At 38.0% G+C, this 20,540-nt stretch overlaps 1 protein-coding gene across 2 annotated transcripts in view; it reads left to right on the forward strand.

The window, feature by feature from the left end:
• Positions 1-20,540, forward strand: part of Ptpn4 (protein tyrosine phosphatase, non-receptor type 4) — a 184,202-nt gene that overhangs the window by 63,043 nt on the left and 100,619 nt on the right. For both annotated transcript variants that reach the window (XM_005348266.3, XM_026779657.1), the window contains exons 3-5: positions 4,128-4,235; positions 17,516-17,558; positions 17,656-17,734. In XM_005348266.3, the coding sequence (XP_005348323.1) occupies positions 4,128-4,235; positions 17,516-17,558; positions 17,656-17,734 (230 nt within the window). The remainder of the gene's footprint in view (positions 1-4,127; positions 4,236-17,515; positions 17,559-17,655; positions 17,735-20,540) is intronic.

Consider the following 20,540-nt stretch of genomic DNA (forward strand, 5'->3'; position numbering starts at 1 on the left):
CTTCAAAGACTTAAAGTTCTTGTCAAATAGATCTTTCACTTCCTTGGTCAGAGTTACCCCAAGATATTTTATGCTATTTGTGGCTATTGTGAAAGGTGATGCTTCTCCGATTTGCCTCTCTGCTTCCTTGTCCTTAGTGTAAAGGAAGGCAACTGATTTTTTGGAGTTGATCTTAAGTGGCCACTTTTTTAAAGGGAGAGAGGCCACGCCCCAATGGGCTGGTATCTCAGTGGCTATTGGCTGAAGGAGCGGAAGGAGTTCCTGCAACATGTCATTTATTGTATTGTATTGTTTTTACTCTTTTGGCTTTTTACTCTTTGGTCTTTGTTCTTTGGGGGAACCAGCACCTGATTCCCAGATAAATCACACATGGAGGCTTATTCTTAGTTACGAATGTCCAGCCTTAGCTTGGCTTGTCCCTGCCAGCTTTTCTTAAATTATCCCCTCTTTATTGCCTCTGGGCCTTTATCTTTCCTAGTTTCTATATACCTTTCTTTACTACTTTTTCAGTGGCTTGTTGTGTAGCTGGGTGCTGGCTCCTGATGTCTTCCTCTCCTTCTTCTATCTTGCTCCCTCCTTTCCTCATTTTTCCGTCTATTTATAGTCTCTGCCTGCCAGTCCTGCCTGTCCTTCTTCCAGCCTTTCTATTAGCCATTAAGCAATTAAACCATCAGGTGTTTTAGATGGTTTAAAGGCAAAGAATCACAGCTTCACAGAGTTAAATAAATGCAAAATAAACAAAAGCAACACATTTTTACATCATTAAACATTTGTTCCATAGCATAAACAAAAGTAACACACCTTAAAATAATATTCCCCAACAACCTTTTTGCAAATGTGTTGTTTTGGAATAGGTCATTTCACTTTGTCATCTTACATGCTCTAGTTTAGGTCATGTATTACTATTAGTACAGTCATCTCCTAGTTGAACTTGTTGTCTTTATTCTTTATATTTTTAAATTTATTATTTACTTTTTGTTTTATATGTATTTGTTTTGCTGCATGTTCGTCTGTGTAGTATGTGTACACCTGGTGCCCATAGAGAGCAGAAGAGGGTTTCAGATTCCCTGGAACTAGATTTATGGATGGGTATGCGCTACCTACCATGTGAGTGTTAGAAACTGAAATCAGGTCCCCTGCAAAAGCAACAAGTGCACTAAGCCATCTTTCCAGTCCCTTTTTATTTTTATTCTTAGCATCTCCATTTCATTGCATAAAGCCTTATGGTAGCTTTTGTTTCAAAATTTAAAAATTTTATGTTCTAATTAGTTCATTATTTACATTTCAGCTGGAAGTATAGCAAAGAAATGAGACTACTTCATCTTGTTCAGAAGAGAAGAGTGTGTTAGATTCTCCGTAGTAGCTTTAAAAAGTAATGCTTAGTCTTTCCCCTAGACCAGCTAATCAGAATGGGAAGAGGGAAGAGGAAAGTGGAGAATGCAGCAGTATTTTGCTGAAGGAGCTGCGGGGCTGCGTTCTGCCGCCCAGCTCCCGCACCGCTAGCTTATGCCCCTAATAATTACATGGAAACTGTATTCTTTTAAACACTACCTGGCCCATTAGTTCCAGCCTCTTATTGGCTAGCTCTTACATATTGATCTAACCCATTTTTAATAATCTGTGTAGCCCACGAGGTGTGGCTTACCAGGGAAGATCTTAACCTGTGTCTGTGTTGGGTGGGAGAATCATGGCGACTCCCTGACTAGGCTTCTTTCTCCCAGCATTCTGTTCTGTTTACTCCGCCTATCTAAATTCTACCCTATCAGATGGCCACACAGTTTCTTTATTAATTAACCAATGAAAGCAACAGATAAGATACAAGACCCACCTCCATCAGTATTTAATTTTGTTTTAATACAAGTAACTAAATGGGCACCAATATTGAGTAGTGCCATTTGAAGCACATACTTTCTTCCATTGGTTGTCAATATTGATGTAAAACATGATGTATAGTCTTTTTGTGCAGTAACTTTAGAAATACGTTTGTTATCTTGAATGCTGTCATGTATGGGTATGGATCTTGGAGTTGCTGATAAAGTTGTTAAAAGCCCACAAATATAGCCAGCCCTGGAATGCAGGTGAGGCAAAAGGGAGGGAACTCAGTTCTTGATTGCCTCTCATTGGCTGATTTATTTAGCTCTGGAATCTGTTGTACCTTCATACTTTATGTTATGAAAAAAAAAGTCCTTTCTGCTCTGTGATTGCTTCTAACTTTATTTAGAATCTTTCTGACTACTATAGCCAATGAGAAGAAATAATAGTAAAATATACCATGATATGTTTTCTAGTGAACACACTGATGTGTTTAAGCTATTTCTTTCAATATTAGATTTTGTTTAGCTGTTCCGGTATACCTAAAATAGTTGATACAGTTAATGTTTTTACTTAATACTTAGAAATTTATTCTGAGGAGATGGCTCTTGGAAGTAAAGTATGCGAGTATGGAAAGTATGCAAGAGTCTGAAATTAGATCCTCGGTACTCATATTAAAAGCTAGCATAACCTCACCTGTCTGTAGCTCCATGCTGGGGTATGGAGACAGGAGGATCCAAGGGATCTAGGATTCTGGCCATCCATGGCTATCCTAAATAATGAACTCTGGGTTCTGTGATGGATTCTGACTCAAAAATTAGAGACGGGCAAGCGAAATGGCTCAGCAGGTACAGGTTGACAGTCTTGACCACCTGAGTTTAGTCACTGCAACTCACATGGTGAAAGGAGAGAACTAACTCCTGAAATTTCAGTTCTTGCCCCCACATGTGTGCTTCTGCATGTACATGTGCACTTGTGTAAACACACATAGATAAGTGTAAAAATAATGTAAAATTATTAAAAAGATATTGAGCACAACAGAGGAGATAACTGACATCAACCTCTGATTTTCCATATGCACACACCCAGATGTGTGATTCCATACACACACACCCAGATGGTTACTTCTGTATGCTCTCACACAAAAGGATGCTCCCACACGCACATGCACACACATACAGATGGGTGATTCTGCATGCATACAACCAAATGGGTCCATCCACATGCGCACTCACATATGGGTGCTTACACACAAACACACACACAGATGGGCACTTCCGTACACACACAAACACACACACAGATTGTTATTTCTGTATGCATACATGGATGTTTCCACATACACACTCAGATGGGTGCTTCCACATGTACACACAGTTGGATACTTCTGCATGCACACACAGTTTTCTAATTTTTTCCCTACAAATTGTATCATTTCGTATTTCTATAGGTAAATAAGTATTTTTATCTTACTCATTTTATTTTTTGTTATCTACTCATGGCATATCATTGTGACTTCTCATTTTAATTTCTATTATTATTGATAAACTTGTTAATTTCTGTTTTTATCTATTTTTGCTTATTACTTAGTATAAATTATTCAATCATTTCTTCTGTACCATATTTAGTAGCTTTGGAACATGGGAATAATAATGTCTACATTACTGATTTGCTAAGGTTAAAGTTAAATATTTTCTAAAATTATGTAATTGTTATGTTTTGTTCTGTCAAATCAAAGGCCTTTCTCAAATTTCCTTCAAAGTTTTTTCATCTGCTGCTTTTGTGACTTCTATACAAAGCTGTATTTTAAACTGTAGTAACCTTTCTACTCTTATAGTATAAAAATAAAAGGCATAGAGAAATAGCATAGACTTGTATGCATGTACACACACACACACACACATATATATATATATATACACACAAATACATAAGTTATTGTAGTAGCTATATAATAACAAAAATACCATGATAATAGCCTACAGGAGACATTTTCAATCAAAAGTTTCTTATCTTCATATTTATTATTTTCCTCTATAACTGGTTTTCCTTAAAAACTGTTCACATGTCAAACTTTATTCTCCACGAAGTCATTAGTGAAAAAAAATGGCCATTGTAGTAAAAAAGGACAAAAAGTTATGCAAGGTTAAAAACATACAGTGCACACCTTTAATCCTAGTTCTTGGGAGGCAGAGGCAGGTGAATCTTTGTGAGTTCAAGGCCAGCCAGGGCTACTTAGTGAGACTTGTCTCGAAAAGGGAGAAAAAAAAGCATAAACACACCATAAAGATGGTTTTGTATTATTTTTCTTCCAGAAACATGATCAGGGGCAAGTTCTGTTGGATATAGTCTTCAAGCATCTTGATTTGACTGAGCGAGACTATTTTGGTTTACAGTTGGCTGATGATTCCACAGATAACCCAGTAAGTCAAGCAGTTGCCTTTTATTTCCTTGTAGTTTTCTCTGTGTTCCTTATAGAAAGCCCTTTCTGATTTAATGAGTTTAACATTTTTAATTGAAAAATTAGACTCAATTCCTTTTCCTATTTTTGCTTTTCTTGTTGTTTAAAGGTATCTGAGTCTATTCCTTTTAGATATTTATAGTTATAAGTCAACATGTAAAGTGTAGTACTAGTTTTATTGTGTCTCAGGCCTCTTGATCTAAAGCGAAAAACCTTTGAGATCAGCAGTTGTCAACCTGTGGGTCACAGCTCCTTTAACAAACCTCCAAAAGTATTTACATTAAGATTCATAACAATGGCAAAGTTACCGTTATGTAGTAGCAATGAAAATAATATTATAGTTGGGTTTCACTATAGCATGTGGAACTGTATTAAAGGTTGCAACATTGGAAAGGTTGAAAACTACTGCTTTAGGTGTATGTAAGTTTACTAAGATGTAATTGGGGTTGTTTTGTGATATTCATGGATATTCTAACAAAAGTCTTAGTTTGTTAGTGGAAAATTTTCAAAGTAAGAATATTTTATGAAGACCCTTCTTACATGAGATATTCCATTTCAGAACTGTGTAAATCCTCAGTCTTAAGCTCCTTAGGTTCTTACCTACTTTTTATTTCTCCCAGTCCTGGTTCTTCTAGTTAGAAACATCAGGTCAGAGAAATACAGGATAAGATCTGGTGACTCATAGAGATGCTTACTTTGACAATTAAGTATTATAAACTGCACTAAAGAAATAAACGTATTATGGGCCTAGCTGCATTCTTTGTAATTTTATGTGACTAGACTATGAAAGACTTAACAAAAATATGCTGGTTTTTTTTATTAATGTAATGGAGTTCTGGGTCTTTGTTTGTTTGTTTGTTTCTTTGTTTGTTGTTTTTTCTTTCTCTGTTCAACGTGAAGCGTTGATTATGTAGCCCATGCTGGGCTTATACTCAAGTCCAATACTCAAGTCCTCAGCCTCCCAGTATTGAGATACAGGTGTATGCTATCATTTCTGGTCAAGAGAAATGTATTTTGAGAGAAATACTTTTACTATTTAGAAAATTTGTAGTTTGAAGACAGAGTTTTCTGAATCAGTGTTTTACTATTTTATTTATGGTTTCTGGAGAGATGGCTCTGATAGCTTATGTCTCTTGTGAGTAATGTGTGATTCCCCTCTGTATGCTATGAATACCATTGGTTAATAAAGAAACTGCTTTGAGCATATAGCAGATCAGGGCAGAAGAGAGCTAGGTAGGGAAAAGTAAACTGAATGTTGGCAGAAAGAAGATGGAGTCAGTGAGTAGACATGTAGCCCCTCCAGAGACAGATGCTGGAATTTTACCCTGTCAGCCACAGCCTTGGGGCGATACACGGATTAATGGAGATGGATTAAATTAAGATATGAGTTAGCCAGGAATATGCTTAAGCTATTGGTCCAACAGTATTGCAAATGATACTGTTTCTGTGTGATTATTTTGTGGCTGAGCAGCTGGGAACAAACTAGTGGCCTCCTACAACAAATTGGTGCACTAACGTGACCAGCTAAAACCCACTTAAAATGTGAGAGAGTTTGGGAAGGAATTCTAGGTGCATGCGCACGCGCGCACGCACGCACGCACGCACGCACATACACACACACACACACACACACACACACACACACACACACACACATGCAATAAAGACAAATCCAGATGGGAAATACTTCTAAATGGGTCACAATGTTGGATAAATGTATGTAGGCTTGAGAGTGAGAAGGAAAAGAGTACAGAGAGTTATAAAGAGTTATAAAAAGAAATAAATGGTTTTTAAAAAATAATGTGTTTATATACAGAGTTAACTTGTAGAAAAAGTAATAGGAATAAAGAAAAATAAGCCATGTAAAGATGGAATATACACTGAGAATCTGGATTATGTATATTATTGTGTTTTCTTTGAATTTTTTAATTGTAAATGAGCTAAGTAGAGAGACATTTCATTAGCTTATGGGCTGCTAAGGTAAACCAACATATATGGTCTAAAGGTTCCTTGACTTCCAAATTCGCGTCTAAGGATATGTTGCTTTGGAAAACAAGTTCTTTTATTTCCACAAAGGATGAGAACCTATGGAATCCTTCCAGACTAATGTGGTTTGATGGACCAAGACCCCTTGTAAGGTCACTGTAAACACCCCAAAAAATTACTTCGCCCAACAAAAAGCAGGAAGGAGTTAGGAGAGAACTATGCTTGTTTTCCCATATATTGTTTATAAATGTTTGTTTACATTTAAAGGGGGATATTCTTTTATTTATTTATTTTTTTTTTTTTTTGATTTTTGAGACAGAGTTTCTCCATAGCTTTTTGGTTCCTGTCCTGGAACTAGCTCTTGTAGACCAGGCTGGCCTCGAACTTACAGAGATCCGCCTGCCTCTGCCTCCTGAGTGCTGGGATTAAAGGCGTGCGCCACCACTGCCCGGCTAAAGGGGGATATTTTATAGAGATGAATAATATGCATTGATGTGGATCTTGGTTTATTGATAGAAATTTAAGGTCCGTTTTGTTATATATGTATTTCTGCTCTTGATTAAGGCATTGTGTTTCTGTAGCTCATTTAAATATGTAATGTGTAATTAAGAAATATAGGTTAATAGATAATCATCTATATTAGTCAGTCATGTTAGTTAGGTTTTCTAGATATATAGAAATATATTTCAGTCAGATAGTCTTCAAACCTTTCAGAGACTTTCAGAATATGACATTTAAAATGTTTTAAGAACTTAGGACTTTTCATGACAGTGAGACACATCTGCTCTTGGCAGCACCAGTTATATCAAGAGGAAGATGGTTATTGGTTTACTAGCCATTTGGGCAAGAAACTGCTCTTGCCTGGGCTGCTTTATGTTCTGCTGTATAAACTGGACATGCAAGGCCCACAGAGAAATAATTGCTGAACTTGCTTAAAGGTGAGACATTACTTCAGGGTTCTTGCTTCCTGAAAAAGACTGCCAGACATTCTACAAGACCCAAAAAAGTGACTGACAATCTGCCAATATAGGCACAACCGTCTTTGAAATGTCCTGCTTCATGGGAAAGTCTGTTGGATACTATGGCCCTGTAGGCTGAAGACGGATGCCCCAATGATGCAGAAGAACTTTGGGTGACTGTCCTGGCAGCAAGATGTCTCTGTCAATTCTAGAGTTTTAGAAGCTGTTATAATGCATTTCCTGTTACTTAGATAATATTATATCATTCTGGAGTCTTTAATGGAGTTGAAGAATATGTAGTTATAGTTTTCCTTAGCTATGATAAAAGATAAAGTAGCTATAAATATTGTAAACATAATTCTTACTTGATACCTGCTTTGTTATATGTAATTTTACTATGTTAAGACCTTCCTTTTTATTTAAACAGAAAGGGAAGGTAATGTGAGATTCCTCTCTGTATGCTGTGAATACCTTTGGTTAATAAAGAAACTCCTTTGAGCCTATAGCAGAGCAGGGCAGAACAGAGTTAGGCGGGGGAAACTAAACTGAACACTGGCAGAAAGAAGGTGGAGTCAGTGAGAACACATGTAACCCCACCAAAGACAGAAGCTGGAATTTTACCCTTGTAAACCACAGCCTTGTAGTATACATGGATTAATGGAGATGGGTTAAATTAAGAAGAGTTAGCCAGAGATTCACTTAAGCTATTGGTCAAACAGTATTCCAGTTAATATGGTTTCTGTTTGATTATTTTGCTGCTGAGGAGTTGGGAACAAACTAGCAGCCTCCTACAACAGCAAAGGGCCTGGATTTGGTTTCCAGGACCCATAGGACAGCTCCATAATCCCCTGTACCTCTAGTTCTAGGGGATCTGATACCCTTTTCTGGCCTCTATGGTTTCTTACATACATAGTACACAAACTCATGTGGGCAAACACAGAAATACATAAATTAAATAAATTCAAAATTCCATTATAAGGCTGTTTAAATAGAATGGTCATAGAATTTTAAATCTTAAAAGAGGCTTTGGAAACTAGGTGTTGGTGGCATATGCCTTTAATCCCAGCACTTGGGAGACAGAGGCAGGTAGATCTCTGCAAGTTCGAGGCCAGCCTGGACTACAAGAGCTTGTTCCAGCAGAGGCTCCAAAGCCACAGAGAAACCCTGTCTCTAAAAACCCAAAAAGAAAAGAAAAAGAAAAAGATAAGGAAAGAGAGAGAGAGAGAGAGAGAGAGAGAGAGAGAGAGAGAGAGAGAGAGAGAGAGAGGAGAGAGGAGAGAGGAGAGAGAGAAAAGAAAGAGGCTTTGGAAAATTTCCAGGGCAGCACTCATATTTTTCAAAGCCACTACTTGAATCCACAGAGTTAAATCCTGAGCTACTTCTTACATTAATAAAACCAATGACTTGATTCTCCTAATTCCCTGTGCTCATTTTTCTTTTTTACACAGAACTGTTATTTCTACCACTGAGCTTTATATTTTAATATTCAGAAAGAGCTATCTGATTCCAGAATATTTCCAAGGCAGAGACTTAAGAGTTCAGTTCTTATTATTGTCCCACTATTAATTGGTGTGTGTGTGTGTGTGTGTGTGTGTGTGTGTGTGTGTGTTTGTGTTGCATGCTAATGTGTGGGTGTGCAGGATAGAACAGGAGATATGTGATGTCTTTCTCTCTCATTCTCTGTGTTGTTTTAAGATAGGATCTTTCACTGAACTGGAATCTTTCTGTTTAGGCTAGGTTGGCTTACCAGCAAGCTTTCAGGATCTACCTGCCTCCATGCTCTAATGCCTGGGGTTACAGGCAGAAACTGCTATGTCTAACTTTATGTGGATGTTAAGAGTTTAAATTCAGGTCTTCGTGTTTGCACAGTAAACATTTTTGTCTACTGAGCCATCTCCCCAGCTCTACTAATTATCAATGTGAAGTCATCCTAAGGCTTTGAGGATAACTAATATATTAAAAAGATTCCATTCTTTAAAGAAAACAGAATAAGGAATAATATTTATGAAATATCTGTTGTAGTTAAGAAGCTGTCTTACATATATCTAATTTAGTTCTTACTATGATTATGAGCACCATTATATTTTTAAGTGAAAAATAATGCTTACAAGCTGGGCCTTGGTGGCGCACACCTCTAATCCCAGCACTTGGGAGGCAGGCACAGGTGGGTCTCTGTGAGTTCAAGGCTACCCTGGTCTTCAGAGGTAGCTCCAAGACAACCAGGGTTACAGAGAGAAACTCTGTCCCAAAAACTAAAATAAATAAATAAACATAAAACTACCTTATTCTTTTGTATAAACCCCAGAGTACCCAATTAATTTTGTCATAATCTTGTATCTTTATAAACGCCTAGTCTATTTATTATTTCATTATTCTTAGTATGCACTGGTAAATTATTACATCATATAGACACTTTTATTTTTTTCTGTTTACTCTTTATTCTTTTGTTTGTCCCTCATTATTTTTTGTTCATTATTACATGGCAAGGGATCACTAGGACAGTACTGAATAGCAGTGATAGGGAGGTAGCCTTGTCTTTTTCCCCATCGGAAGAAAGTGATCCCTAGGTGTCTTTTTAAAAAAAAATATTTATTTATTTATTTATTATGCATACAATATTCTGTCTTTGTGTATGCCTGGAGGCCAGAAGAGGGCACTAGAGACCCCATTACAGATGGTTGTGAGCCACCACGTGGTTGCTGGGAATTGAACTCAGGACCTTTGGAAGTACAGGCAATGCCCTTAACCTCTGAGCCTTCTCTCCAGCCCCACCCTAGGTGGTTTTTAAACTAAATATGTATAATTGAAGTATCATTTATATAGGATAAAATTTAATATCTATTTCTTTCACTATGAAAATATTATTTGCTAAACACTGGCTGATATGCATTAGGAAACTAAAAAGTTAGTATATATCCACCAGGATCACTTAATTAAGTTTTCCTAGTCAGCCTGTGGGCACAGATAAGAATTTCAAGGTGGTACACTCAGCTTTTTGAGAAACTAAGTTAGTTAATAGCTTCAGGGACCTACAAGGATACTGAAAGAGTTCAAGGCAAGCCTTAATGAGACCCTACCTATTTCAAAAGTAAAAGTATAGAAAGGCTTGAGAATATATAGTTCAGTGATAATGTACTTGTCTATCACATATAAAGTCTTTGGTTTAGTCCCCATATCCCATCATAGACAGAGTGATTGTCAACTATTGGTAGTAGTATAGTACAAAAGATAATTTCTTTAAATAGAGGCTTACTTTTGTGGTTTTAGCATATAGGATCACAAGGAAGAAGAATTGCGAATACTTTTTTGTGTATATGTATGTGGGTACAAGTATGTCTCAGCATACTGGTGGTGCACTGAGCACAACATAGTATTAGTTAGTTCTCTCTCCCCAATATTTGGGTCCCAAGGATCTGACTTGGGTGGTGCCTTTATTACTGAGCCATTTTTCCTGTGCTGTACTCATTTTTTCAAGTTTCCAGCTGTTTGGTGGTGGTGGGGTACTCGTGGGTCTTTCTATACATATGTATTTCTTTTTTTTTCTTCATCTTTCAGCATGAATTGGGGTGGCTTGTATGTCTGTGTTTTTTGGGACTTTAGTTTTTCCACTGATTTCTCCCGTCAGAACTCAACTTCATTTATCTAAGGTTCTGTCTTCTTAACTGTCTTCTGACATCTCAAGCATGTTGCTTTTCTCATAAGCAATCAGAGCTTGCCCTTGGGCTAAAAACTGGAAATCTATGAATCTTATGCATTGTGGTTTTTCTCTTTTTCACCTTTTGTTTTTAACCCTATGATTGGTAGTATTTATCTTTACAGATTGCTCTTCCCAATATAAAATATGTTTTATGCACTTGGGTAAATCTATTTCATAACGTCAACTTCCCTCAAATGTTTTCTGTTTTTCAACTGCTTTTTCCATTTTGGGTTACTTTTAACATCACATGGTACTCCTGTGCTGGTATGTGCATACCACTATCTAAATTTTAAGGATTCCCTAGAAAATGGAATCTATGAAGACTTAGTAGAAAAACCAAACCTGAGGAATACCTCTAAAAAGTGGGGAGAAGGAAGGGGGTGAAGATATTATTGGAAGAAGTTAATAGCCAAAAGCTTCCAAATTTGAAGAAACATCTGAGTAATTAAAAACTGTTGTCAAACAAAAAGAATCTTGAAAGAAGTGAGAGAAAACTGTCTCAACAGAGGATCCTCAACATTGTAATGAATTCATTAAAAATGCCACAGCAGTGGGCCCTGTGGCAGCAGGCAGCAAACAGCAGTTCTCGTGTAATGATTGTTCTGTCTCTTTAAGAGACAAGCCACACCCACTCCCAACCCCATCTGTTGAGACAGGCTGATCTTCAGCTTCCAGCCTAAGTTCCTTCTTTTTTCTGTCTCCCTCTCAGAGAGGCAGCTTCTGTCTCTCCCTTCTCTCCTTTCTCTCCTCTCTGTCTCTGTCTCTCTCATTCTCTCTCTGTCTCTCTGTTCCTTCCCTTCTCTGTTCCTCTCCCCTTTTCTTCTTCCTTCCATAACCACTAAGTAAATAGCCAACCTCACTCTGCATGGAGTGCCTATCCATGTCTCTGTCTCTTGCCTACTGCCATATGTCTCCCTGCCTTGAACCAGCCACTGCTCCAGGACCTGCAGTAGTCCCTGTCTGGGAATGGCTACTCTCAGGGCCTGCTGCCTGCCGCTGCCAGGGATCCTGCAGCATATTTTTAATAATCCATTTTACTGAGAGCAGCCATTCCCAGGCAGGGAAGGCTCAGTTCCCTGAGTGGCTGCAGCAGGCCACAAGGAGAGACATACAGATGGGCATGCCACAAGACCATACTGCAGGTCTCTGAAGGCAGCTGGTCCCAGGCAGGAAACCACGTGGCAGGTGAGAGACAGAGACATGGATAGGTACGCCGCGCAGAGTGAGGTTAGATATTTATTTAGTGGGATATGAAGGGGAAAGGGAGAAGGGGAGAAAAGCAGAGAGGCAGACAGAGAGACAGAATTGGTGGAGGGGGGAAGTGGAGAGAGGCAGAAGCTGCCTCTTCAAAAGGGAGACAGAAAAGGAAGGAGCTCAGGCTGGAAGTTGAAGATCAGCCTGCCTCAGTGGATGGGGAGGGAGTGGTTATGGCTTGTCTCTTAAAAAGAGACAGGACAGACCATTACAAAAATAGTAGGATATTTCTTAATAGAAAACTTACAATCCAGAGGCAATGGAACAAATATAGTTAAAATACTGGGAAAAAACTGTAGTGATCTGACAGATTCTCTATCCAGCAAAATTACTTCAAATGTGAGGAAGTTCAAGTATGGCACTTGTTGTCTTAGCACTGGAAGACTGAAACAGGAACACTGGGAGGTAAAGCCAGGCTGGCTACTTAGTGAGTGTGATGGTTAGAATAGGAATGGCCCCCATTGACTCATATGTTTAAATACTTGAGTGTTTACACTCATGTCCACAGGGAGTGACACTATTAGTATGGCCTTATTGGAATAGGTGTGGCTTTGTTGGAGGAAGTTTGTCACTACAGGGTGGGCTTTGAGGTCTTAGAAATTCAAACCAGTTGTCTGCCTTCTGCCAGCTGATCAAGGTATAGAATTCTTAACTCCTTCTCCATCACCATGTCTTATCTGCACACTGCCATACTTTCTGCCATGATGATAATGGACTAAACCTATAAGCTATAAGTGAGCACCAATTAAATGTTTTCCTTTATAAGAGTTACCATGGCCATGGTGTCTCTTCACAAAAATAAAACCCTAAGTCAGTGAGATTCAATCTCACAAAACAGAATAAGTTGCCAGAGGTAGAGAGGTTAAGTTATTACATTACCATTAGATGTATCTTAAATGTTTAAGGTAAATTCTTCAAGTTTAAATGGAAAGGTACTAGACAGTACAACATAGCTGTACTAAAAGTTTCCCCACTGATTACTTTTGTATTGCTGTGACAAATATCTAGTAGAAACACAGTTTACGAGGTGCTAGTTTATCATGTCATGGAGGAGCTAGTGGAGCCGAGCAGTTCACATCATGGTGAACCAGAGACTAGATAAACATGGACACTAGCTGTTACAACCTACTAGCAGCTTATGAATCCCTTGCCAACTATTCAGAGTCAAACTATAAATTTTGTCTTTTATCTGAAGATAGAAAGTATTTACAAATAATAAGTATTTAACAAGTAAACACCAGTATTTGAGGGAAGTCAACACTATAAAATAGATTTACCCAAGTGAATAAACCATAACTTATGTTGGGAAGAGCAATCTGTAAGATACACAAATAGTACCAGTCTGGGGTTAAGGAGATGAATTGAATTTTTACCATTGCATTGCACTCAGCAGGACTTGTCACATTAGTATGTATACAATCAGTATTGAAATAAAACATCTTTTGGGCTGGAAGACTGAGTTGGCAAAATGCTTGCTGTGCATAATTAGGACTAGGTTTGATGTTACAGAAACCATATAAAAAACTAAGCACAACAGTACATTATAATTCCATCATCAAGGAAGCAGAAACAGGAAGAGCCCTTATGACTTACTGGCCTTGTTTCAAAAAATAAACTGGAGGATCTGCAAGATGGCTCAGTGGGTAAAGTCTCTTACTGTTGCACCTAATAACCCAAGTTTGATCCCTGGGTCCCATATGGTCTTGAAAGTAGTCCTTTGACCTCAATGTGCACACATGGTATATTTATGTGCCCCCAATAAAATATATTTTTAAAGTAAGGTGTTGTGGTTGAGGAAGACTTCCAACATTAATTTCTACCTTCCATATGCAACCACATACAGATGCCAGTGTGGTGATAAGAGAAGTTATACCATTTATACAAGAAAAACAATGAAAAATGTTGGAAATTACACTTGCCATAGTTAAAAAAAAACAGTAGCACTCACTAGCTAAGATACAGTAGGAATGCGGTGTGAAGCTAATCCTTTCAACATATCAACAATAATATCGAGTATAATCAAACAATCACATAATCTATTTCTACTGGAAGTTCTTCCAGAAAATGAGCAAATACTGGCCAAATTGGAGCACTCTACATCCCTGATTTCATGCCTCCTGTGGAACACCACCCAAGATTATTCTCTAGCCTTCACATGCATACATGCTCATGCGCACAGGTATACTCACATACACGTGAGCATGTTTATACGTTAGCATACACAGGTATGCACACAAAGTTGTCTGAGGTTTCTGTCCTGCCCAGTTCCCACAGTCATTAAGTCCCAAAGAACTCACACAGAGGTCTACATTAACTATAAATTGATTGGCCCATTAGCTCAGGCTTCTTATTAACTCTTATAACTTATATTAGCCCATTATTCTTGTCTATGTTAGCTACATGGCTCGGTACCTTTTTCAGCAAGACAGTCACATCTTGCTTCTTCCAGAAGAATGGGCTTCCTCCTTCCCAGAATTTTCCTGTTCTCCTTGACCCAACTATACTTCCTGCCTGCCTACTGGCCAATCAACGTTTATTTTAAATATAATTGACAGAATACAGACCATTCTCCCACACCACAAAGTAAAATAAAATTTATAATACTTGTTTTAAAAACCTATTCAAGATTTGAAAACATTTCTACATACACACAAAAACAATTATGCTTAGATGTTCATAGCACTATTATTCAAAGAGCAGAATAACCTAGCCATCCACAGTGACACATCTGTGGACTGGAGTAGTAATAGGCCGACAGTAAAAGTAGTTTGTATTGGTTAGTTTTAGTTGTCAATGTGATAGAATCTAGAATTACCTGGGAAAGATTCCTAATAAGGAACTGTGAAAATTGCCCATGGGTATGTCTGTGTGAGATTTTCTTGAGTATGTTAGTTGATAGGGGAAGAAAGAGCCTAAAATTGGTGGAATCATTCCCTTGGTTTGGGTCCTGGACTGTACTAATAGGAGAAAGAGAGCAAAGCGCCAGTATGTGTGCATTGTTTTATTACTCTTTGCTCCCGACCGTGGATGTGATATAAATAGCTAACTGCTTTTAGCTCCTGCAGCTGTTGACCTCCTTTCTAGAGTGAACTTCTGGAGTGGACCAGGTACTGTGAGCTAAAACAAACCCTTTCACCTTTAGTTAGCTTTTGTCAGGGTATTTTATCACAACAATTAGAAATGAAACAAAGACTTAATGACATACCAGTGTCGTTCATTAGAGTGACACTCATTTTTAAAAGCTTATGTTATTGTGTATAGAGGTATGGTGGCACATGTCTGTACTTGCACTGTGGAGGCTCTGGAGGGGTTTATAAGTTCAAAGCAACATTAGTTGTAGTAATAGGAGCGGCGGGACTGCGTCCCCAGCACCCCGCTGCCCGCAAGCTTATGCCCGAAATAACAACATACAGACTGTATTCATTTAAACACTGCTTGGCCCTTTAGCTCTAGCCCTTACTGGCTAATTCTGATATCCCGATCAACCCATTTCTAATAATCTGTGAGCACCGGTCTTACCAGGAAGATTCTAGCCTACGTCCATCCTGGGTTGGGCTTCATCGCGTGTGTCTCAGAGAGCAGAGCTATACCCGCGTCCGCCCAGGAGCCGGGAGCATGGCGTCTCTGCTCCAGACAGCAGAGCTGTCGAGTCTGAGCTCACTTCCTCTTCCTCCCAGCATTCTGTTCTGTTTACTCCACCCACCTATATTCTAAGCTATGAGCCCAAGCAGTTTATTACTTAACCAATGAAATCACAGATTGATATATGACACTCCCACATCAATTAGTTCTAATTACTGAAACCCTGTCTCAAAATCAGAGCCCAGCATAGCATTTATTTTGAATTTCTTTAATTGTGATCAAGATTGGCTATCTTTATATATTTAAATGCATTTTATTCCCTAGTTGTGAACTTACTGTTAATATTGGTCTTTTTTCTTTTTCTTTCTCCTCCTCCCCCCACAGGGTTTTGAACTCACTGGCCTTGAACTCACAGAGATCTTCCTGCCTCTGCCTCTCAGTGCCGGGATTAAAGGCACATGCCACCACCACCTGGCTCACTTTTTTCTTATTGATGTATAAGATTTCTTTGTGGGTTGACTTGTTTGTTGAATTTTTTGTCTTTTTGTTTTTTACATTTACTTATTGTGTGTATGTATTTGGTAGTATGCAACTGTGTGTGCCACAGAACATGTGTGGAGGCCAGAGTGCAAATTTTGAAAATCAAGTCCACCATCCTTAGGGGCTTAAATTTGGGTCATCAGGCTTAGCCGCAAATGCCAGTCTATGTAAGTGAGCCATCTCGCCAGCCCAAACCTAGTTTTTGTTTGTTTTCTTGATTAAATAATTCTTTAAAATGGATTCTGTCATTTAACAGCCCAATACTACATGTTATCAGTTTCCACCTTCACAGTTTTTTTAAGGATTTATTTATTATGTGTACAGTATTTACTGTAAGCTAGAAGAGGGCACCAGATCTCATTACAGATGTTTGTGAGCCCTAAATGGTTTCGAGCCAACATGTGGCTGCTGGGAATTGAACTCAGGACCTCTGAAAGAGCAGCCAGTCCTCCAGCCTCACCTTTACAGTTTTAATCAAAAACCTAAATCTTGTCTTACTGATGTCATTCATGTACATTGTTAAGTTTCTCAATGCTTATTATAATATTATTTCTAAGCTATGTCATCTTCACACATTTAATTAAATATTTGTGTTTCTTTTCTTTTTTTAAAGTTTCTTGAGACATGTTTTCTCTGTATAACCACCATTGCTATCCTGGAAGTCACTTTGTAGATGACTTTGTAGGCTAGCTTCAAACTCATGGAGATCTGCTTGACTCTGCCTCCCAAGGGCTGGGATTAAAGGCGTGCGCCATCACACCCAGTGTATTTGTGTTTTTTATACCAGAGTATTTTAGTTTGAAGAAAAGCTGATCAAGGAGATCCAGCTTTGGGTAGATTAATCTAACATTTAGATAATCATTAAGGTAAATGTAGTTTATGACTGTACTAATTTGCTGTGATACAGCACTGAGCAAAAGTAACTTGGGGACAAAGGGTTTTATTTATTTATTTTGTCTTACTCAAGGGACATCAAGGCAGGAGCCTAAACAGAAACACTGAAGGATCTTTGCTAACTTGCTTGCTCCCAGGCTCCTGCTGGACTGCCTTTCTAACACAGCCTAGGCTCACCTACCATCACTAGCAATCATGAAGCAATATTGCTTCTAATTTAATTTTGTTTCTATCTAACCATTTTCCAAAATGAGGTCTTTAATTGGAACAAATATACAATAACCGATATGTTAGTTTCTCAAGGAAAAAAGAAATCTCTTTATTTTTCAGAAGTGGCTGGATCCAAACAAACCAATAAGGAAGCAGCTAAAAAGTGAGCATACTATTTACTTGATGTTTTGAAAATATGCCTTATAAAGATAATAGCCTAACATAATCTGATTAATTAGAGCTGTTTTTGTTAATTTTAGGAGGATCTCCTTACAGTTTGAATTTCAGAGTCAAATTCTTTGTAAGTGATCCCAACAAGTTACAAGAAGAATACACGAGGTGGGTTTATGGAACAGTTTCTTTTGAAAACATTGGCAAAGATCTAATATGAAAAAATGCAAATAAGTAGGCAAAAATAAATGTCCATGCTGAAAACTTAAAGTTCTAATTTATGCTGAAGAGTTTATAAACTGGCCTACGGTAACCCTTTCCTCCCTATCTAGGTGACTGGGAGAGCTTTCAGGTGTTGAACACCCAGAGCCACCTCTTCCAGCCACAAGCAGCACTGCTGAAACTGAATGAGTACATGAGATGGCACTGGCTTATATCCAAGGCATGCTGCATATTGAGAGTTTCTGGTATACATGGTTTTTTCATCAAAAGCATATTACAGGTTTTTTCTTTCCTTTTGTTGAGGAGAACATAAGATTTCATATATATTAATACCATGTGAAGGATGTGTTTTTAACTTTTAATTCCACAGAAAATGTTACAGGGATAAAGCACATTTGGGCCTCTCCATGCCCACCTGACTGCCCATTCTAAGTCTCAGTGTGTCACTTCTACTTGAGAATGATCTAAAGCAGCATTTCAGCAGTGTCCCTGAGAACTAGGTAAAATGTTTAGGGTAGAAATAAGAGAGGTAATGACAGTTATTGTTAAAGTAAGCTGAATAATAACCTTTTGTGTTTGGCAAAATGCAGAATTAGTGATTTAAATGAAAAGAATTAGAATTCTATACTTTCTGTACACTTCTCAGATATAAGAATATCGGTGAGTGCCTATCAGAATTACTTTACTGATGTGATAGAATAGAGCAGCAAAATAATAAATCTGTTGAATCAGTCCTTAGATTTCTGTGGAGTTCTCAATACTTACCCAAGCTTTAAAAAAAAAAAAAGTCATAGTTCTTGAGAGTCTTTTCTGTTTGCTGATGTTCCTTTTTTGATAATGAGAAGACACTAGAGTACAAGTGCCACATTAGACAGCTGGAACATTTGCAATAGTAATAGAATCTAGGCTAATTTGTCTTGAAACACAAAGTTGTGCTTAATTTACCATTATAGCTCTGTTTTTGTTGTTGCTTTTCCTTCCTTAAAACCATATTTTATGTATCACAATACAGTTTACATACTAAATTTAGCAAATATGTTATTGATGTTAAATGTTTAAAATAATCTTATCATTATAAATAATTCTCAGGGTACTAAAAGTTTACCTAATTTTGCACGAATTCCAAGTTATATTGTATTAGTTATTTTTCTTATTGCTATGATTAAATACGTGTCAAGAAGCAACTTAAGGGAAAGGCTCATTTTGACTTGGAGTTTAGCATTCATTGGTTATAGCTCATTATGACAGGGTAGGTATATTAGCAGGAGCATGAAGCAACTGGTGTTATTACATATATAACCCGAAAGCAGAGAGAGGAACAGGAAGGAAACTGAGTTATCAAACCTTAAGGCCTGCTCCCAGTGACTAACTTCCTCTGGCAAGGCTCTTCCTCCTTAAGGCTCCACAACCTTCCACAACAGCACCACCAGCTGGGTACTAAGTGTTCAAACTCGAGACCGTGGGAACATTTCACATTCATTTAATAGCTGGGTTCAATATCTAATTCACACAGAAAACTGAATTTCTTATTAGAACCTATATGTGTGTTAATAGTATATAATGGAAACAATGAGGGTGCGTTTCACTGTTAATTGAGTCAGAACCTGAAGAAGGGTAAAATTGTGTAAGCAGTTGGGAACTTGTGCTCAAGCTATCAGTGTAGAAGATTCTCTGTTTTTATTAGAAATAATGGTTAATTTCAGTGCTCTTTAATCCGTATAAGTATTGCTGTTGGTAAATTGTAGTACATGACTACATTTTATTTAATCATCATAACTATACAAAAGTGATTCTCTACCCTGATTAGTAATTTATAATTATTTGGGAGCACTTTAAACCACAGTAATTGTCTATACCCCTAGATATTCTGGTGTAATGTGACTCAGATAGCCTCTGAGTAAAGACATGTATAGTTCCTCAGGTAATTCTAGTATTATAGCAAGTGAGCCAGGGATAAATAATACTTTAGTGTGGGGCTGATGGAGATGGCTCAGTGTTAAGAGCACATACTGTTCTTGCAGAATACCCTACTTTGGTTCCCAGCACCATGTCAGGTGCCTCACAGCTTGCCTGTAACTCTACTTCCAGGGGATTAAGGGTACTATTCTGGCCTCTGTGGGAGCATGTATTCATGTACACATTCCCACACACTGATAACAGATACATATAGACAAAGGTTTTCAATTTTGTTTTTATTGATTTTCTGTGTGTAATGTGCTTGCCTCTGTGTCAGTATGTTTCTTGCCCTTTTTTTTGGGAGGGGTCTGTTTGTTTGTCTGTTTTGTCCTATTCTGTTTTGTGTGTTTGTTTTATATTAATTTATTGTTGCTATTTAGATGCCTATTTTATAATGAGAGAGAGAAAGGGTGTGTATTTGGGTGGGTGGGGAAGTGTAGAGGATCTTGGAGGATTTGGGGGAGGGAAATCATAATCAGAATAAATTATATGAAAACATCTATTAAAAAAAAGAAAGAAAAAGAAATACTTTGCTGTGATGATCCTGATTAGTATCAAGTGTCCCTTGGCCACAGCTGCTCACTCTTTGGGAGTAGTTTACGTCTCACAAAAAAGGGCATTTCCTGCCAGGCGGTGGTGGCGCACACCTTTAATCCCAGCACTTGGGAGGCAGAAGCAGGTGGATCTTTGTGAGTTCGAGACTAGCCTGGTCTAGAAGAGCTAGTTCCAGGACAGGCTCCAAAACCACAGAGAAACCCTGTCTGGAAAAAAAAAAAAAAAAGAAGGGTGTTTCCTA

Source organism: Microtus ochrogaster, chromosome 6 (genome assembly GCF_000317375.1).
Source record: "Microtus ochrogaster isolate Prairie Vole_2 chromosome 6, MicOch1.0, whole genome shotgun sequence".
NCBI classification, from domain to species: domain Eukaryota; kingdom Metazoa; phylum Chordata; class Mammalia; order Rodentia; family Cricetidae; genus Microtus; species Microtus ochrogaster.